General features: G+C 44.9%; 1 protein-coding gene across 1 annotated transcript in view; it reads right to left on the reverse strand.

The window, feature by feature from the left end:
• The window catches only part of KDM3B (lysine demethylase 3B), a 139,703-nt gene that overhangs the window by 76,185 nt on the left and 41,730 nt on the right, over positions 1–21,788 (reverse strand). Inside the window, exons 3-7 of the mRNA XM_075917875.2 lie at positions 17,999–18,112; positions 17,006–17,111; positions 9,821–9,945; positions 8,430–8,501; positions 1,586–2,164 (exon numbers count right to left, since the gene is read on the reverse strand). Coding sequence (XP_075773990.2) covers positions 1,586–2,164; positions 8,430–8,501; positions 9,821–9,945; positions 17,006–17,111; positions 17,999–18,112 — 996 coding nt within the window. The remainder of the gene's footprint in view (positions 1–1,585; positions 2,165–8,429; positions 8,502–9,820; positions 9,946–17,005; positions 17,112–17,998; positions 18,113–21,788) is intronic.

A 21,788-nucleotide genomic window follows, 5' to 3' on the forward strand; every position in this document is an offset into this window, starting at 1 on the left:
AGCTGTGCTGTGCTTGATAATAGATAATAACCAGTCAGGATCACCTGTCAGAGGCTCCAAGATCTACCAATAGATCCTGGTCTACTGACTGGCCTAGAGTCTCTCCTTTTCACTTAATTATTCCTATTTATATATCCCCAAGTTAAATTCTTTACCTTTCACAGAACACAGGAGTTAGGGGTCACCCAATGAAATTAACAGGCAACAAATTTACAATAAACATAAGGAAGTACTTCTTTACACAATGCACACCTAACCTGTGGAACTCATTGCCTAGAGATGTTGTGCAAACCAAAAGTATCACTCAGTTTAAAAAAATAATCAATAAGCTCATGGAGGATAAGTCCATCAATGACAATAAGTCAAAGGGTGCAACTCCAGCACTGGCTCCTCCTTTCCTTTGCTGCCCCTCTCTGACACAGGCAACAAGGTGGGGCAGTGACTAGCTGAGTCACTAGTAGATTATCCAATAAGCATATGCTAGTCACTTACTTATTAATTTCAACAAGTCAACTAATTACAATATGAACTTAACACAAAGTAATGATGTTTCATTAACGGACTTTTCTATCAGCCTGTTCCAAAAGTCAAAAATTGTATTAATCAATTCTTTATCCTTCTTTGTAAGAATTTTAATAGGGTACAGAGGAACATCTTGACCTTAGAGAGCATGGGCTCACTTGTGTCTTGCATTTACAGCTTATATGAAGGCTTGGTAGAACTCAGTTTTTTATTTAATAATTTTGATGGAAAATATCAACTTTTATTTCAGTTGTTCCATTTTTAGCCACTTAAATTTTCATAGTTGAGCAAAATTAAGGGGGGGGGGGTTCGATAATACCAGAGTCAGACAATAATTATTCAGTTACAGTATATGTTAAAATTCAACAAGTTAAAGCTTTATAGCGGTTTAAAACACAAATTGTCCACATCGTAAGTTAAAATACACAAAGTAAATATTCTTAACTCAAACTCTAATAAGTTCTCAAATTTTTTTCATACTTTGCTTATCTGTAATTTTCTATTACCACCAATGGGAATTTTTGTTTGTGTATATATAATGAAATCAATGCTTACTGGTATTTAACAATAAAATCCAGGCCCACTTATATAGATGTTTGGATCAATTAACACCTCAGTTATTATTTCAGGCTGACTGCAGATTAAGGATATTATTCCATCATTTAGCTCATATTTAGAAAGGTTTCTTCCTCACTATTTTAAATGATGTTTAGCTTCTAGAGCACAGTTCTGAGGCCAGTGTGCCTGGAGACAAAGATACAAAAAGACTTTGTGGTGGGACAGAAAAACTGTCCATGGAAGCATCTCTACCAGAAAGTGGCAGAGAGAGAAAGTAAGAGGCACTGAAACTCTACCTCCATGGGGACTGAATATACCACATCACGGAGGAGGAGGAGCTGGAGGAAGAGGAGAGACTGAGATGACCCAAAACTGTAAAGCTTTTAGTGTTCCTGTAAACACAGACTCAAGGGTGGGAATTTATTACAGTAACTACAGAAATTAAGTATTCCAAAGTACAATGATATAGTTCTACTTTAAATCCTCTAGGCTGCAGAAAACTCACCTCTCCCTGAGTTTGTGACCAGCCTGTTTTCTGTTTGTCTTGTCCAGTAACTGCCGACATGCCAGTGTCAGAGATCCTCACAGTTGTTGGTGTCAACGAAATTGTAGTAACAGCTGCTGGAGAAACCCCCATGCCTTGACCAACTGGATCCAGTGATTTTCCTGCCTCTTTACAACCAGTTCCAACCAGCAGTGCTTGACTAGCAGCTGAAGAAAAAGGAGTGAAGGGTACAGGTGTGTCACCACACACTGGCTCATCCTGGACCACCAGAGTTCGGCCATTCTCTTTGGTGTAAGTGGCAAAGCGAATATTGCGATTAATCTGAGGAACAAAAGGAGGCAGCTGCTTGGCCCTTGTATCCAGCCCTGTTTCACTCCCAGTGCCTCCTTTCCAAGAAGGCCTGCTTGCCTCACCTCCATCACTCCCATTACTATCCGCTTCACTCTTTTCTTTTAGCTTTTTTGTTGCAGGATCACAACCAGGGTCTGAAGCATTTTTCCTCCTCCGTCCATCCTTTCCGTCCATACATTCTCTCTTCTTTTTCCCTTTCGAAGATTTAGCTGCCTTTAGGCTTCCTCCCTAGAATAATTAAAATTACGTAATCACAACAGACAAAGGGTCATCCAGCTTGTTAGAAAAGAACCAGAAGGTCCATTATTTTCCCATCTCTTAAAAGGAAAACATTTGTTAGAACAACGGATTTGTTTCACTATGTTAAACTCAGAAAAAATTTTACACAGATCCCGCAATGCAAGTTTTTAATACATAATACTGCATGCATGCACACCTGCCTCTGTTTTTTTGCATTAGAACAAGGTCATCCATAGCAGTATCATTCACTTAATAACTGAGCTAGGTTGCCATATGGTGGTACTCTGGCACAGTGGACATTGGGAGACAGGCTAACAATCAGAGAAATAAAGGGGAAATTCCTGCTACTAGTTACTTGTCTTGAAGCAAAACTGAATTTTGAAACAATTATACACAGATTTATATCACTGGAACTTATCACTACCATTTTCCTTGTTTAAGGGCAAACTGCTAGTCCAACACAGTTGGTTATGCTAACAGTATCCTCCAAGAAGCATTTTACAAATCAATCAAACCAAAAAAATGGCCCCAAATTTCAGAAAAGACTGTAGTTAGGAGGGAAGGTAGCGGACAAAATTTTAGAGAGTCTGTTGTACAAGAACAAACCAGGACTCCGATCTAAGTAAGGAACTAGAGGAATCATTTTTGGAAACCAGAGGTAGTTATCACATGACAGCCTCCTTCACAATGCAGCCCCTTAAAATTAAGCAAGACTAACAAAGTTGCCATTATAAACTTTTTTCTCCAATAAGGGTAATTCCAAACTAATTCTAGATGGTGCTTTGTCCTGCCGTGAGGGCAGTGGACTGGACTTGACGACCTCCCAAGGTCCCTTCCAGTTCTAGGATTCCATCAATTTCTATGAATTACGCTCACAGCAAGCCTTGCTGACAGAAAATGGATTCTTAAGGGAAGCCAGGTGGATAATTTGACTATTTTATTATCCACAACAGGCTTATAGAAACTCCTCTTCCCCCGCTGTCTTCTCAAATGCTCTCAATAAACAGAACTTTCTTCAAGCTGTATCCTCCCAAGTAAAGGTAAATTAAGAAGTCAGACACTGGGAAAAATCACAAGGAGGAATGAGCAACAAAGGAGGACCCCTGATTCGGTTGGAGAAGACAGAGTGATCAACTGGTTATCTAAGGTGTTTGTACACAAATTGAAGAAGCCTGGGAAACAAACAGGAAGAATTAGAAGCCCTGGCCCAGTTGAAGAACTATGATCTGAATGGAGTAACGGAGACTTGGTGGGATGACTCACATGACTGGAGCACTGTCATGGAAGGGTATAAACTGTTCAGGAAGTACAGGCAGGGGAGAAAAGGAGGAAGAGTTGTATTGTATGTAAGAGAGCAGTATGATTGCTCAGAGCTCCAGTATTTAGAGGGAGAAACGACTGTTGAGAGTGTATAGGTTAAGTATAGAGGTGGAAGCAACAGGGGTGATGTTATGGTTGGTATCTGCTATAGACCACGGCATCAGATGGATGAAGCAGACGAGGCTTTCTTCGGACAACTGAGAGAAGCTTCCAGATCTCAGGCCCTGGTTCTCATGGGGGACTTGAATCACCCTGACATCTGTTGGGAAACCAATACAGCAATACACAGATAATCCAGGAAGTTTCTGGAGAATATTGGGGATAACGTCTTGGTACAAATGCTGAAGGAACCAACCAGGGGCCATGTGCAGCTTGACCTGCTGCTCACAAACAGTGAGGAACTAGTAGAGGTGGGTGACAACCTGGGAAGCAGTGATCATGAGATGGTAGATTTCAGGATTCTGACCAAAGGAAGAAAGGAGAGTAGCAATACACACACCCTGGACTTCAGAAAAAGCAGACTTTGACTCCCTCAGAGAACTGATGGGCAGGATTCCCTGGGATGCTTACATGAAGAGGAAAGTATCAGAGGGGTAGCCGTGTTAGTCTGAATCTGCAAAGGCGGCGAGGAGTCCTGTGGCACTAACTGAAGTGTTGGAGCATAAGCTTTCGTGGGCAAAGACCCACTTCGTCAGATGCATGTAGTGGAAATTTCCAGAGGCAGGTATAAATATGCAGGCCGGAATCAGGCTGGAGATGAGGAGGTGGATCCAATCAGGGAGGATGAGGCCCACTTCTAGTAGCTGATCTGGAGGTGTGAATTCCAGAAGCTGCTTTTGTAGTTAGCGAGCCATTCACAGTCTTTGTTTAATCCTGAGTTGATTGTGTCAGACTTGAAGATGAACTGTAGCTCAGCAGTTTCTCTTTGAAGTCTGGTCCTGAAGTTTTTTTGCTGCAGGATGGCTACCTTTAGATCTGCAATTGTGTGCCCAGGGAGATTGAAGTGTTCCCCTACAGGTTTTTGTATGTTGCCATTCCTAATACAGTAAACTTCCGATAATCCAGCACCTTTGGGACCCAGGGGGTGCTGGATTATCAGATTTGCCGGACTATCAGAAGGGGGGGCTATGAGGGGCCTACGGTGGGGGGGGGGGGGGAGAATGCCGCCCCAGACACCTCATAGCCCCCCTTTCCAATAGTCCGGCTGTGCCTCAGGCGTCCCTGATTCAGCCGCTGCTGGTCAGTTTCAGCAGTGGCTGAATCGGGGACGCCTGCAGCAGAGCAGCTGGAGTGCTGCGGGGTTGGTCTGGTAGCGCCGACCCTTGGCGCAGCAAGACCAACCTGGCAGCACCCCAGCTGCTCTTGGGGACACCTGGGGCAGAGCAGCTGGGGGGCTTCTGGGTTGGTCCCGCAGCGCCGCTTCTCGGCGCTGTGGGACCAACCCGGCAGCCCCCCAGCTGCTCTGCCCCAGGTGTCCCCATGTCAGCCGCTGCTGATACTAATCAGCAGCTGACTCCAGGAAGCCCGAGGCAGAGCTGCTCTGCCCCGGGCTTCCTGGAGTCACCGCTGGTCAGTTTCAGCAGCGGCTCAATCAGGGCGCCTGGGGCAGAGCAGCTGGGGGGCTGCCGGGTTGGTCCCACAGAGCCGAGAAGTGGCGCTGTGGGACCAACCTGGCAGCTCCCCAGCTGCTCTGCCCCAGGCGTCCCCAAGTCAGCCGCTGCTGATACTGATCAGCGGCTGACTCCAGGAAGCCCAGGGCAGAGCTGCTCTGCCCCGGGCTTCCTGGACTCAGCCGCAGGTCAGTTTCAACAGCGGCTGAATCCAGATGCCTGGGGCAGAGCAGCTGGGGCGCTGCCGGGTTGGTCTGGTAGCACCAACCCTTGGCGCTGCAAAACCAACCTGGCAGCACCCCAGCTGCTCTGTCCTAGGTGTCCCCAAGTCAGCCGCTGCTGAAACTGATCAGGGGCTGATTCCAGGAAGCCCGGAGCAGAGCAGCTCTGCCTCGGGCTTCCTGGAGTCAGCCGCTGGTCAGTTTCAGCAGCGGCTGAATGAGGGACAGCTGGGGCGCTGCCGGGTTAGGCCCCGCAGACCCGAAGGGCAGCGCTATGGGACCAACCCGGCAGCACCCCAACTGCTCTGCCCTAGGCTTCCTGATTCAGCCGCTGGTCAGTTTTAGCAGTGGCTGAATCGGGGAACCTGAGGGCAGAGCAGCTCCAATGGTCCGGCTGCCCAGAGCACTTCCGGGTTCCTGATGGTGCCGGTCCATCAGGAGTACCGGACCATCAGATGCCGGACCATTGGAGTTTTACTGTATCTGATTTGAGTCCACTGATTCTTTTACGTAGGGAATCAATGGACACAAATCAGATATTAGGAATAGCAACATACAAAAACCTGTAGGGGAACACTTCAATCTCCCTGGGCACACAATTGCAGATCTAAAGGTAGCCATCCTGCAGCAAAAAAACTTCAGGACCAGACTTCAAAGAGAAACTGCTGAGCTACAGTTCATCTTCAAGTTTGACACAATCAACTCAGGATTAAATAAAGACTGTGAGTGGCTCGCTAACTACAAAAGCAGCTTCTGCTCTCTTGGAATTCACACCTCCAGGTCAGCTGCTAGAAGTGGGCCTCATCCTCCCTGATTGGATCCACCTCCTCATCTCCAGCCTGATTCGGGCCTGCATATTTATACCTGCCTCTGGAAATTTCCACTACATGCATCTGACGAAGTGGGTCTTTGCCCACGAAAGCTTATGCTCCAACACTTCAGTTAGTCTATAAGGTGCCACAGGACTCCTCGCCGCTTATGAACGGGAAAGGAGTCCAAGGACAGCTGACAGTATTTTAAAGAATCCTCATTAAAGGCACAGGAAGAAACCATCCCGATGCGCAGCAAGAAAAGCAAATACAGTAGGCAACCAGACTGGCTTACCGAGGACATCCTTGGTGAGCTTAAAAACAAACAGGAAGCTTACAAGAAGTGGAAACTTGGACAGATGACTAGGGAGGAGTATAAATATATTGCTCGAGCATACATGGGAGTTATCAGAAAGGCGAAAGCGCAATTTGAATTGCAGCTAGCAAGGGATGTGAAGGATAATAAGAAAGATTTCTACAGGCATGTTAGCAATAAGAGGGTGATCAGAGCAGATGTGGGGCCCTTACTGGATGAGGAAGGTAACCTAGTGAGAGAAGATGTGAGAAAAGCTGAAGTACTCAATGCTTTTTTTGCCTCTGTCTTCACAGACAAGGTCAGCTCCCAGACAAATGCACTAGGCAACACAGTATGGGAAGGAGGTGGACAGCCCTTGTTACGGAAAGAACAAGTTAGGAACTATTTAGAAAAGCTAAACATACACAAATCCATGTGCCCAGATTTAATGCATCTGAGGGTACTGAAAGAGTTGGCAAATGTCATTGCGGAGCCTTTGGCCATTATCTCTGAAAACTCGTGGAGTTCAGGAGAGATCCCGGATGACTGGAAAAAGGTAAATGGAGTGACTATCTTTAAAAAAGGGAAGAAGGACAATCCAGGGAACTCCAGACCAGTCAGTCTTACTTCAGTCCCCAGAAAAATCATGGAGGGGATCCTTGAGGAATCCATTCTGAAGCACTTGGAAGAGGGGAAAGAGATCAGGAATACCCTTCGTGAATCCATGTTGACAAGTTGTGCCTGACCAATCTGATTAGCTTCTATGATGAGGTAACTGGCTCTGTGGATATGGGAAAGTCAGTGGATGTGATATACCTTGACTTTAACAAAGCTTTTGATACTGTCTCCCACAATATTCTTGCCAGCAAGTTAAGGGAATAAGAATTGGATAAATGGACTGTAAGGTGGACAGAAATCTGGCGAGACTGTTGGGCCCAATGGATAGTGATCAACGGATTGATGTCAGGTTGGCGGTCGGTTTCTAGTGGAGTGCCCCAAGGATCTGTTCTAGCACTGGTTTTGTTCAACATCTTTATTAATGACTTGGATGAGAGGATGGATTGCATCCTCAGCAAGTACGCAGATGACACTGAGGTAGGAGGAGAGGTAGATACGTTGGAGAGCAGGGATAGGGTCCAGAGTGACCTAGACAGATTAGAGGATTGGGCCAAAAGAAATCTGATGAGGTTCAACAAGGACAAGTGTAGAATCCTGCACTTGGGACAGAAGAATCCCAAGAATTGTTACAGGCTGGGGAATGAATGGCTAAGTAGCAGTTCTGCAGAAAATGACTTGGGGGTTACAGTGGATGAGAAGCTGGATATGAGTCAACAGTGTGCCCTTGTAGCCAAGAAAGCTAATGGCATATTAGGGTGCATTAGGAGGAGCATTGCCAGCAGATCCAGAGTAGTGATTACTCCCCTTTATTCGGCTCTGGTGAGGCCACATCTGGAGTAGTGTGACCAGTTCTGGATCCCCCTCTATAGAAAGAATGTGGACGCATTGGAGATGGTCCAGTGGAGGGCAACGAATGACCTATGAGGAGAGGCAGGGGGATTTGGGTTTGTTTAGTCTGCAGAAGAGAAGAGTGGGGGGATTTGAGAGCAGCCTGCAACTTCCTGAAGGAAGGTTCTAAAGAGGATGGAGAGAGGCTGTTCTCAGTAGTGATGGATGGCAGAGCAAGGAGCAATGGGCTCAAGTTACAGCGGGGGAGGTCTAGGTTGGATATTAGGAAAAACTATCTCCCTAGATGGGGGGGCGGAAGCAGTGGGATGGGTTCTCTAAGCAGGTGGTGGAATCTCCATCCCTAGAGGTTTTTAAGTCTTGGCTTGACAAAGCCCTGGCTGGGTTGATTTAGTTGGGATTGGTCCTGCCTTGGGCAGGGGGCTGGACTTGATGACCTCTTGAGGTCTCTTCCAACCCTATGATTCTAAGTCATCACAGGACACTTTCTAAGGCTCCTGATTACACACACAAAGACATGGCACAATACAGTACCTCATTTGGTTGAGCAGTGTTGTCCATCACTACATGAACCAGTCGGGGATCCACTGATTTTATCTCACCAGTCTGATTTTTATGAGATGGGCAGCAAAAAACAAAAAAGAAGAAAACACATTCAATTACCAGCTAAGAGACAGCAATGAACTTAAGGTAGTATGCAGCCTTTCTCTTTCCTCACTTGTCAACGTCTCTACTTTCACTATATCCTTTGAACTTTTTCACTACCCACTCAACTTCTCTAACCCTTAGACTTGATTCCTACTCTGGTCCCACGTTTCTGTCTCCAGTCATTTATCTGTCCTGTTGAGCACCTGCTGAGACACTTTGGGAAGGAAATAAATGCAAAGTGGCAGTTCTGTCTTTTCTCTCTTTCACTCTAATTTGTCAAGGACATGTGCAAGTTTCTGCCACCATTCTCTATGAGCTCCACCCTTCCCCATAAAAAAAGGAAGATTGGAAACTAATCAATAATTAGCAAAATCATCAATGTGATTAGATCAAATGTTTCTTGAGCCAAATTATCAGTTCCTTACTTAACAGTCACCTTGCTCTCCTACATAGAAACAATGAAGACTCTCTTAAGAAGGGACTCTCTGTCTCTTCAATAGAATTAATCCATCAGGAGATGTAATTAATTGGCTTCAAAAGGAGTGGTCAGAAGCTCCCGCAGCAAGCCCTACTCACTAAAATTCAAGCAAAAATTTTCTCTTCCTGTCCAGAACTAGCTCTGCCTACAAACAATCCATAAAGTCCAACCTGAATACAAGTCACATTGTGGAAGATTTTAAAACTCCTAACAGAGAATAGTCAGTGCTGTAGACAGTTACAATTCACCATGCTACCCCACCCCCGCTCCACTTGGGTCTGCTGACTGAAAATTTGTGAAAATAAAAAAAAATGCTTCCTGGACTCCTGCTCAGCCAAGATTACGTATCAAAAAGGTTTCACACTGAGATTTTGCCCCTCTAGTATCTAGCCAGCCTCCTTCATGCTTCACCTGTTTTAGGCAATGTATATATACAAGAGTGACATATGAGAAAGAACCCAAGAAAGAGAGCATTTGGAGGCCATAGTAAGATAATCATGAAAAAGTAACCTGCATATCTACCAATATCCCCTCTGCCTTCACATCCATCTCCTACAGTATTTTGTCCCTGCCAAGCATCTCTCCCCCTGCCTCCCCTGAATTGTGTGTGTCTATTTTGTAACACACCCTGTGGGATAAGGAAAGTGATCTGTCCGTAAAGTACCATGTGATTAAACAGCTTTAGGAGACATTAACCGACAGACAACAACATTTAAATTTTGTGAAGAATGGCACGTTCACCACGCGATGCAAGGAACTCATGTTTTAGCTGCACAAACAAAGTGCTTCAAGCCTTTACCTCAGTCACAGACACTTCCATAAGACGAGTGATGGGATCCTGATGGGTCACAACACCACAGAGCCAGCTATTTTCATCCTCTGGTTGGTATACCTTAACCCTTTGGCCTTGGACACTGTAGGGACCTGAAAGAGAGCCAGATCAACTGAATATATCTGCAGACAAATTATTTGCACAATGCAGTCAAGGGTGCACAACAGCGTTCTCTCTAATTCTTCCCACCCTAAGCAGAATGAATTTTGTAATGTGCACACATCACCTTGATACTGGTGCACATCAAATTCATGTGGCCAGAGTGGGGCCAAGCAGTCCTGAGTGTGGGAGGGGGCTCAGGCCTGGTGCAGAGGGTTGGGGGTGCAGAGTGTGGGGGCTGCAGCTGGTAGTACTGGCTCTGGGATGATGCTGGGGTTGAGGGGCTCAGGTATCAGAGGGCTGGGGTGCAGACGCAGGAGGGATCTGAGGTAGGGCCAAGGATGAGAGCCTCAGGGCTAGGACAAAGGGTTGAGATGCAGGGGTGTGAGGGCTCCAACTGGGGGTGCTATCTCTGGGGTGGGGCTGGGATGAGGGTTTTCTGGTGAAGGAGGGTGCTCCAGGACTGCTGCATGGAGAGAAGACTTCCCCAGTTCTCTCTCCTCACAGCAGCACCTGGGTTGGGAGGGAGAAGTACCTTCTCCAGCTGTGGCAGCTCCAGGGCAGGAGCTGCAGAATAGGTACCCCAGCCCTGGCTGGTTTCAGACAGGGCTAGGTTGGGGTTGGGGAGAAGGTCATATAGGAGAGGTGCCAGGTTCAGACTGTCCCTCTCCCAGCCACAACAGGCTGTAGGCCAGGCCCAAGCTAGGCCTTAGGTGGGTGCCTTGAGTGCCTGCACAGTGCTAACTAGGTGTCCACACAGCTTACAGGGAATTTAGGTGCACATACAGACAGTAATTCATGCAGAGTTATGTTTGAAAGCATTCCTTGTACGAGGCAACAGATTACCAAGTTTTATTATAGTGTTTGCTTATAGCAAATGCATCATCTAAACATAGGTCAGTTGGACAAATGTGATCAAAATAGAAATGTGAGGCTTCATGTTTGGGTCAATAACCGCTAGATCAAATGTGATCAATTTACAAGTAAAATTATGTTTTAAGAAGCTCTTAAAAACCCAGCCTTACAGACTCAACCTAGAACCAGAAACACGCGAACTCTGACTTCCTCCTAAATACTCATTTTTCCTCTGTCACCTACAAGTGAATTAATTATTAGAAAAAAAAATCCAGACAGACACACATCTTGAATAACTACGTGACTTTACGTTCAACTCCTTGTGGAATCCCACCTTGAGTTTCTGAGAAGAGGCGCCTCGCCCTGCACAGTAACGGGAGTTCTTTGAGATGCATCTCCTGTTGGTGACCCACTTCAGGTTCCCCATGTACCTTGAATTGGAGACTTTTGACAGCAGAGCCAATCTGACGCATCCTTGTGGCTCACACCTAAGCTATATAGTGCTGCTCGGGTGAACTGCCCTAAGTTCCTTCGCTACAAAGGGCCTGTACTGGAACCAATCCTATTCAACATTTTTATAAACAATCTGGAGAGAGGGGTGAACAGTGAGGTGGCAAAATATGCACATGATACCAAACTGCTCAAGGTAGTTAAGACCAAAGCAGACTGTGAAGAGCTTCAACAAGATCTCACAAAACTAAGTGACTGGGCAACAAAATGACAAATGAAATGTAACGTTGATCAATGCAGAGTAATGTACATTGGAAAACGATCAAAAAAGCAAACGGAATGTTAGGAATTATTAAGAAAGGGATAGAGAATGAGACAGAGAATATCTTGTTGCCTCTATTTAATCCATGGTACACCCACGTCATGAATACTGAGTGCAGATGTAGTCACCTCATCTCATAAAAGATATCTTGGAATTGGAAAAAGATCCAAAAAGGGCTACAAAAACAATGAGGGGTTTGGAACAGCAGTCATATGAGGAGAGATTAATAAAACGGGGACTTTTCAGCTTAGAAAAGAGAAGACTAAGGGGGGGGATAGGATAGAGGTCTATGAAGTCATGAGTGGGGTGGAGAAAGTGAATAAGGAAAAGTTATTTACTTGTTCCCATAACATAAGAACTAGGAGTCACCAAATGAAATTAATAGGTACAAGTTGAACCTCCCTTAACTGGGACACTCTGGCAGATGTTCCAGCACCAGAGAGTTCTGTGGAGGGCTGGTGGCAATTGGGCTGGAGCCCAGTAGTCAGTAGCAGTGAAACCAGGAGCCCAGCATCAGGGCTGCCTCCTGGTGGTGACACTGCAGGTGGGGGAAGGAGGCCTGAACGCAGTGGGGCTACCCAGGGGCCTGGAGTCCAGCAGCAGTGCTGCTGCTCAGACGGTCACAACTGGAAGGTAGTAGAGTTGCCTAGTGGTGGGGCCGGGAGCCCAGCAGCCCCACTGCCACCCATTGGTGCAGCTGTGCAACAGGACTAGGAAGCAGCATGACTATCCCCATGGTGTTGGGAGCCTGACAGCAGGGCTGCCTGGTGGCAGGGCCATGAATCCAGGAGGGGGCTGCCCGGCAGCACAGCAAACAGCTTCAGCGGCCTCCTGCTGCCTGGCAGCGCAACTGGATCCCAAGAAGGGGGGTTGCTCTCCAACAAGAAGACCTTTTATAAATACATTAAAAGCAAGAGGAAGACCAAGGACAGGGTACGCCCACTGCTCAGTGAGGAGGGAGAAGCAGTAACAAGGAACTTGGAAATGGCGGAGCTGCTCAATGACTTCTTTGTTTCGGTCTTCACCGAGAAGTCTGGAGGTGTGCCTAACGTAGTGAATACAAGCAGAGAGAGGGTAAGTTTAGAAGATAGGATACACAAAGAACAAGTTAAAAATCACTTAGGAAAGTTAGATGTCAGCAAGTCACCAGGTCCTGATGAAATGCATCCCAGGATACTCAAGGAGCTGATAGAGGAGGTATCTGAGCCTTTAGCTATGATCTTTGAAAAATCATGGCAGACAGGGGAGATTCCAGAAGACTGGAAAAGGGCAAATATTGTGCCCATCTATAAAAAGGGGAATAAGAACGACCCAGGAAACTACAGACCGGTCAGTTTAACGTCTGTCCCAGGGAAGATAATGGAGCAGGTAATTAAGGAAATCATATGCAAACACTTGGAAGGTAATAAAGTGATAGGGAATAGCCAGCATGGGTTTGTGAAGAACAAGTCATGCCAAACTAATCTGATAGTTTTCTTTGATAGGATAACAAGTCTTGTGGATAAAGGAGAAGCGATGGACGTGGTATACCTAGACTTTAGTAAGGCATTTGATACGGTCTCGCATGATATTCTTATTGATAAACTAGGCAAATATAACTTAGATAGGGCCACGATAAGGTGGGTGCATAATTGGCTGGATAACCGTAGTCAGAGAGTTGTTGTTAATGGTGCTAAATCCTGCTGGAAAGGGATAACAAGTGGAGTTCCGCAAGGGTCTGTTTTGGGACCCGTACTGTTCAATATCTTCATCAATGATGGAGATATTGGGATAGAGAGTACGCTTATTAAGTTTGCAATGATACCAAACTGGGTGGGGTTGCGACTTCTTTGGAGGATACGGACATAATTCAAAATGACCTTACCAAGTTAGAGAAATGGTCAGAGGTAAACAGGATGAGGTTTAATAAAGAGAAATGCAAAGTGCTCCACTTAGGAAGGAACAATCAGTTCCATACATACAAGATGGGAAGCGACTGTCTAGGAAGGAGCATGGCGGAAAGGGATCTAGAGGTCATAGTGGACCACAAGTTGAATATGAGTCAACAGTGTGATGCTGTTGCAAAAAAAGCAAATATGATTCTAGGTTGTATCAACAGGTGTGTTGTAAGCAAAACTCGTGAAGTCATTCTGCCGCTCTACTCTGCACTAGTTAGGCCTCAGCTGGAGTACTGTGTCCAGTTCTGGGCGCCACATTTCAAGAAAGATGTGGAGAAATTGGAAAGGGTCCAGAGAAGAGCAACAAGAATGATTAAAGGTCTAGAGAACATGACCTATGAAGCCAGACTTCATGAACTGGGCATGTTTAGTTTGGAAAAAAGAAGATTAAGGGGGGACATGAGAGCGGTTTTCAAATATCTAAAAGGGTGTCACAAGGAGGAAGGAGAAAATTTGTTCCTCTTGGTTTCTGAGGACAGGACAAGGAGTAATGGGCTTAAAGTGCAGCAGGGGAGGTTTAGATTGGACATTAGGAAAAAATTCCTAACTGTCAGGGTGGTCAAATATTGGAATAAATTGCCAAGGGAGGTGGTGGAATCTCCCTCTCTGGAGATATTTAAGAACAGGTTAGACAGACATCTGTCAGGGATGGTGTAGACGGAGCTTGGTCCTGCCTTGAGGGCGGGGGGCTGGACTCGATGACCTCTTGAGGTCCCTTCCAGTCCTATTATTCTATGATTCTATGACAATGGGGCAGTGCTGCCATGGTGGGGCCGAGAGCTCTGAGCTAAGGGGCCGGCAGAAACTGGCTGAGAGACTGGCAGTGTAACCATGCCGGGGGGAGGGGGGGTGAGGGTGGAGGGAGAAGAGGTGGACAATGGCAGGGGAGTCCCAGAAATGACCTTCCTTGGTCCAGCAAAATCCCTCATCCAGGACCTGAGGTTCCAAGAGTGCTGGACCAGGGAGGTCCAACCTTTAGCAGGTTTAAAACAAACAAAAGGAAATATTTCTTCACACAATGCACGGTCAACTTCTGAAACTCCTTGCCAGAGAATGTTGTGGAGACCAGCAATTCAACAGGGTTCAACAAAGAACTTGATAAATTCATTGAGGATAGGTCCATCAATGGTTATTACCCAGGATGGGCAGAGACGGTGTCCCTATCCTCTGTTTGCCATAAGTTGGGAAAAGGCAACAGGGGATAGATCACTTGATGATTCCCTATTTTATTCATTCTCTTTGGAACATCTGTATTGGCCACTATCGGAAGACAGGATACTGGGCTAGATGGACCTTTGGTCTGATCCAGTATGGCTGTTCTTATGGCCTTGAGTAGAGAGGAAAGGGGGCATGTAGTGGAGCATCTATAGAGAGAACAGACACATAAATCCCTCAAAGAAGCCTAGTCACTTAAATGATGAGTAACCTCTCCTTCAAGAAGTGTCCCTATATGTGCTCCATTTCAGGTGACTACCCAGCAGCAGCTTCAGCAGGAGGAGAGGGGTTTTAGAGTAGAGTAGAGTTGAGTTCAATGCTGTAGATCAGGGTGGAGAACCTTTTTTGGGTCACAGGCTGCTGGCCACATAAAAATCAGCCGGGGGCCACACAAATGAGAAGCAAAGCAAAACAAAAACACAAAAAACCACACCTTACTGACGTGTTCATTTACTACTTTGAGAAACAGAGAATTAAGAGACGGATGTGAAAACAAAAGCTCATGACTCCTTACGAAAATGTTATGCTGATACAAGAGGGCCACTTGGCTTGCCAGAGACTGGTATATGGTGCAGGAAAGGGCACTGGGTCCTTTGGCCTAGTTCTTAAGTGGGCAGAGGGAACGCTTCATCATGGCAGCCTCAATTTGATTTCCTGTATCTTCCTGGCCCTGGATTTAAGTTTTAGGCAAAAGTTGCACTGCTGTGGGGACGTGTGTTTCCTCAAGGCAACAGACAGGGAATGCCTGTTGCTCAAAAGGACAACCTCCTAGCATGGCAGGCAACATTTGTACCCCACAGAACCAGATATACCCTCCCAGGAGAGAAGGGGGGAAAAAAAAATCTAACCCACTAATAACTAACTAAAATAAGACCAAGGGAAAAATAACACAAATGAGGCAAGCTCAAAGCAAACATTGCTGAAGCCCATCTCAGGCCAAGGTGGGAGAAGAAACAAAGCGTGGTTTGCCTGCGCATGACTACATAGCCATAGTGAAGTGATACATAACATATACAGCACATGCACAGACTAAATAGGCCTGGTTACCAAAAGTCTCTGATCTAAGGGCACTTGACATTGGCCACTGTCAGAAGACAAGCCACTAGGCTAGATGGATTTTTGGTACGACCCTGTATGGCCATTCTTGTATAAAGGTTTGCTGAGCACGTGTGCACCTAAAGGGGAATACCCATAAAGATACTACTCAAAGAAGAACCCTCACTTGTATGCTGTCTGAATGTAGACTGTAAACAAAGAAAACCAAGTTCTTGGAACTAACGTGCCTAGTTACCTGGACATGTATGCACAATTGTTCTACTGATGTAAGGAAATTTTCTACTGCATATGTCCAATGTGCTGTTTTTTCCCCAAATCTTGGAACACAGGAACTGCAAGATCAAATCAAATCACTGAGGTCTAACTATTCAGTATGCTGACACCAATAGTGACCATAGCCAAATGCTTCAGAAGAAAGGGCAAGAAATTCCACACTGACCAATTAATAGAGTAACCCAGCCCATATGAGAATTTTCTTCCTAACAGTCTGTTAAACCACACTAGTCCCCACCAAAAATTATGTCTGTACCAATTTAATGTGATGCCCCAGGAAGATTATCAGAAGCAGAGTTCAAACTCTGCAGCCTCTGCATTGAAAATGATGAGCCTCTACCGCCTAAGCTAAAACACCCAAGGTCTGTTAGCCAACAGCTAGCTGTAGGGACACACAAACCTCTGTATGGTCCAGCCATTGGAGCAGGTCAGAATGGCCTACTGAGTAAGGATAGGTCACATCTAGTTTAAAATCTCAGCCACTTAGTGCAGTCATACTTAAAAAGACCATTAGAATCTGAGACTGCAAATTAGGGTTTGGGGGGGCCTTAGAGATCTCAAAGATGGCTTAAAGGATTATGTTTTATTTTTTAGAAGAATTTACCTTCTGGCAAACTAAGCATTTACATTTTCAGCTCAATGGTTTGATATTTTGGGAAGTTGAAAACACAGGAGGTTGGATTACAAAGGGAGGCTGTTTTGCTACCTTAACTACAGTTATTGTGAATGAGTAACAACTACAGACAATTCCAGTTAAACAGTAATCTACCTTTCCAATTAACTGCAAGAAAGCAATTAAACTATTCTCACAAAGAATTTTGGACACATTAACTATGTAGAGTGGAATTTCCAAAACAAACAGTAATACCCATTATTTGGACTTCTCCCCATAACCCAAGCCTTCCCCCCCCCCCCCCCCCTCAGCTGCAAATGAGTTGGTCTTACCTCTGCTAAATATATCCTGAAGTTTCTGGTCACTAATTAATGCATTGACAGAGTCTCTCAGTGCAGAATGCTCCTGCAGAACTTGGCTCTGGCTCTCCGCTCCCATCTGCCAATGGACATGAAAAAGTTCTGAATGCAAGAGAGCCAACAGACAATACAGCAGTTATACCACTGATGGCCACAGCTCTCTGGCTTCTCTCTGGAGGCTCTGAGGGAGAAGAATCTTTCATCTCCACCAAAACTAGGAGTAAACAAGCTTTCTTAATATGTCAGAAACTAATCAAGATCAGTAGGCACTAGGGATGTGAATGTGTATCCGAGTACACGATTAACCAATGAGCCTGAGCTCATAAGTTAACCCTCATGGTTACATACAGCCCTCCCCCACTCACTGCCTCTGTATCAGAGGCAGCCGGGCAGTAGGGGGGCAGGAGCCAATGCCCAAGGGGAGCTGATTTTTAAGCCGACTTCAGAGGCAGCAGCATTAGAAGTAGTGGGTAGCAGGAGCTGGTGCTCATGTAGTGATCACTTAAAAGCCACCTGTCCCCCTGTCCAATACAGAGGCAGCAGTGGGAGGAGACAGAAAAGAGCCGGCTCTCCATGAGCACCAGCTCCCACCCCCCATCCACCCTGTCGCATGTAAAAGTGTAACCGCTGAAAATTTCAGCAGTTATACGTAAACGCAAAAAATGCATTTTAACATCCCTATTAGGCACAAGCAGATTTGGACATGCATAGCAATAATTCCCTCTGAAATCAGGAAAGCACTCAGCAACTAACTCCTAAAACAAAGGATGGGGAAGAACTGGGACCTTAAGACTTTCTGAATGGAGCTGGAGGTCAGGGCCTTTTCTTGTATGTTTTCGTGCGCTCTCTTTCAACTCAATACCCCGTAGGGCTGCCCCCACACATATCTTGAAAAAGAATCGACATGGAAAGCAACATGGTATGAAGTAGAATGTGTATTCTGCCTGAAATTGCCTCTTCAAGTACCTGAAACAGACATAATCCACTGGCATCCGACAGGAACCTCAGGTCTCGGTCCAGAAGAAACTCCACAGGAACCACAGTGCCTAACCCCAGCTTATCTACTAAAGGGGTGAAGGTCTGTGAAGAAGAAAACTTAAATGAAGGGTCTGGAAACAAGTCATGAACACACTCAGACACAAACACTACCCTTCTGAACGGGATTTGTATCTCAAATATAATCCAATTGTGCATAAAATATTTTATTAAAAACATTAACATTGTAAATCAGTAATTTTAAACAAATGCAGCACTAATCCGAAGAAAGTTAGCCCAAGTCAAATAATCCACTCTTTCCAGAGGCTGAATTTTAAGAAGAGGAGTCACTGCCAGCAATTTAATAAAAGCATTAAGCATATTTAATTTCCTCCAAATCATCTGGCAGTTAACTCTCCTTACAAGGAACTGGAATTACACTAGGACGCGGTGCTGAATTTCAATATTCCTAAGAGTCCCTGCAACCCACCTACAGCATCACTAAATGAAAGTGGCATTTTACACTTTAATATCACGTAGTAGGGATGTTCGATACTACATGATATTATTGCTTACACGACTATTCGATAGTCCCCACGGTTGGGGCTGGCAGCCAGTCCACTCCAGCCCTACCCCTGGTAGCCCCCTGCCTCCTGCCTCTCTATCAGAGGCAGCAGTGCAGAGTGGCAGGCGGGAGCTGATCTGCAAGGGGAAACAGTTTAAAAACCAGCTCCTGATACAGCGACAGAAGCAGAGGATGGTAGCAGCCCCTGCCCACAGGGAGCTTGGACACACAGACAGACACACCCATTTGAAAAACTGCATGGTGGATTTATCATTAGGGCTTGTAATTCATTTGTCTATAAGCTGATGCAACTGCCACCAGGAATTCTACCTTCAGTGATGATAGATTAATTGGACAATTTACCAGAGGTTCAAAGGGGGGCAAGAGGGAGTCCGTCAGCAAAGAAAGCACAGAACGTGTCCCACACTGAAGTGAGCTTTCCCACAGGAGGAAATGTGTGGACAAGCCCATTAAGAAATCTATGCACAGACCGGTGAGAGAAAATTGTAAATCCCTCTGCAGGAGAATGGAATGAGATAGCATTGTCAAAAGGACTTTGGATGAAGAAACAGATACTCCGTAGTACTTTAAAGATAATAGTAATCTAATATTGTTGGAATAGCACATTTACATGGAACATAACCTTTAGACTTTGTCCAAGAGAAACTTTTTTCCTTTATCGAGGCAGGGAGTGTACATAGTCCTAGAGAATAATTTTCTACTCTGAAAGAACACTTATCTATTCAGAGCATTCAGATATCACCCAGGCTGCGAAATGCTGTAAGGATTGAGTGTTAATCAAGGCTTGTCTACACTGGCATGTTTTGTGGCCAAAACCTGCCTTTTGTTTACAAAACAGTGAGAGTGTAAACATTTTGTTGGGGGGAGGACACCCGGTTTGGGTGACAAAAAACTTGGATCTCTTTTTGTCTTCCCCCACACACTTTATTACGGACAAAAAGGCAGTGGGGACTCTGTTTTATGGAGAGAACTGACTTCCATCAGTATTCCACAATGCCTGACCTGGTGGCTATGCTCAGTGTTCTGTGATTTTTTGCTGAGTATTTTGTGATCTTTCCTGCCCTCCAGACATACACCCCTCCTCTTTCAAAGCTCTGGGAAGTATCTGACAACTGAGTGAGCTGTTCTGTTTGGGGAACAAACAAAAAAAGCAAATCATTTGAATGCTTCTGTTCTGTTCTGTTCTGCCCTGCTAGAAACATAGCAGCAGGAAGACTGCTGCTGCAGAGGGAAGGCTGGAGAAACTGCTGTGTTTCTTTGACATTCCTCAGCACGGAGAACTAAGAGATATAATGGGGACACCCTGCAAGCTGCCCCAGTATACATCCGTTCCACACTAAAGTTGTTAACGCTTGTAGGAACTGATCCATTGTAAGTCCTCCCATTCCCCGCTCTTAAGTCATGCAAAAAAATAATAATAATTTGTGCAAATGGAAGTCAGCCGTGGGAAAAAAAAAGTCCCTGCGTTAAGTTGTTTCGCTAAAAGTCCAAGTTTTTTGGAACATATCTTTAATTTATAGCGAGGACGGCCTGCACTTATGATATTGCTCCTAGCACCTGAGAATCCCAAGAAGCGCAGCGATCAGCTTTGCCTTCTAACAATATTGCACTATGGGCTGCTTACACACATTGCTTTGCTCTACCTGTTGACAAGACAGCTAGCAATGTGGCCATGAAATGTTGACAATGGGAAGCACAAAAAACAGTTTGACCGATTTTCACTTTTACAAGTTCACAGCATTTTTGTTGCCAAACCTTCCCAGGGAAGATATAACTGCAGACAGTGACTCTGTGATAATATCTTCCTAATCTAGGAGAATGATAAATTGATGATCTGAGACCCAAAACCAGTGAAGCTGTGTAGAAGCCACCCACACAACTTGAGGTTTGGGGAGGTTTTTTGGCCTAATTTTCCATAACATTCTTAAAATTCAAGAAAATGGAAGGAAAAGGTATCAAAAGGTGTGAACAAAAGAATTGTGGGATCAGAAAATTGAAAGGGACCTCAAGAGGTCATTTAGTCCAGTCCTCTGCACTCCTGGTAGGGATAAGCATTATCCATTCTAGACCATCTAACCTGCTCTTAATCTCCAAGATAAGAGATTCCGCAACCTCCCTGGCAATTTATTCTATTGCTCAATCACCAAGACAGGAAGTTGTTTCTAATATCCAACTTAAACCTCTCCTGCTGAAATGTAAGCCCACTGCTTCTTGTTCTGTCTTCAGAGGTGAAATAATATTTTTTATTCCTCCTCTTTGTAACAACATTTGGGTTACATTTTCAAGTATCCCCCCCCCCCTTCTCTTTTCCAGATTGAAAAATTGGGTTTGTTTAATCTTCCCTCATAGATTATGTTTCTAGACCTTTAATAATTTGTGTTGCTCTTCTCTGGACTTGTCCCCAATTTGTCCATGTCTTTCCTGAAATGTGGCATCCAAAACTGAACATAATATTTCAGTTGAGGCCTCATCAGCACAGAATAGAACAAAAGAATTACTTCTTGCATCTTGCTTACAATACTCAGAATGCATCCCAGAATTATGTTTGCTTTTTAGCTACACTGTGGGCTCCTATTTAGCTAGTGGTCCACTACGACTCCCAGATTCCTTTTCACATTACTCCTTCCTAGGTTGTCGTTTCCTATTGTGTATATGCACAACTGATTGTTCCTTACTAAGCGGAACACTCATTTGCGCACTTGTCATTTGTCCTTACTGAATTTTATCCTATTTACCTCAGACCATTTCTCCAATTTGTCTAGATCATTTTGAATTTTAATACTATCCTCCAAAGCAGTTGTAATCAATCTCAGCTTAGTATCATCTGCAAACTTTGTAACCGTACTCTCTATGCCATTATCTAAATTGTTGATCAAGACACTGAACAGAACCGGACCAGAACTGATCCCTCCAAAACCCCAATCAATGCCCCTGGTTTTGGGAATATGAAAAAATATTGAGCATTCATCCAGCCAAATAATAAAGATTGAGGGAGAAAGTGTGTCTTTTTTAAAAAAAGAGTGTAGAAACCCAATGACCTGACTGTGCATAGCCAGTCTTAAACAGAGATTCATCTGTCCTAGCACTGATTAGATTCTGATTACTAAAAGGCAAATCAAATAGTGACTTGCACTTCTTTTGTAAGCCGGACACTGAGAACCATGACCAGGGTGAATACAAATTTATGTTTTTTTA

Source organism: Pelodiscus sinensis, chromosome 16 (assembly GCF_052426305.1).
Source record: "Pelodiscus sinensis isolate ZL-2025 chromosome 16, ASM5242630v1, whole genome shotgun sequence".
Classification (NCBI taxonomy): Eukaryota; Metazoa; Chordata; order Testudines; family Trionychidae; genus Pelodiscus; species Pelodiscus sinensis.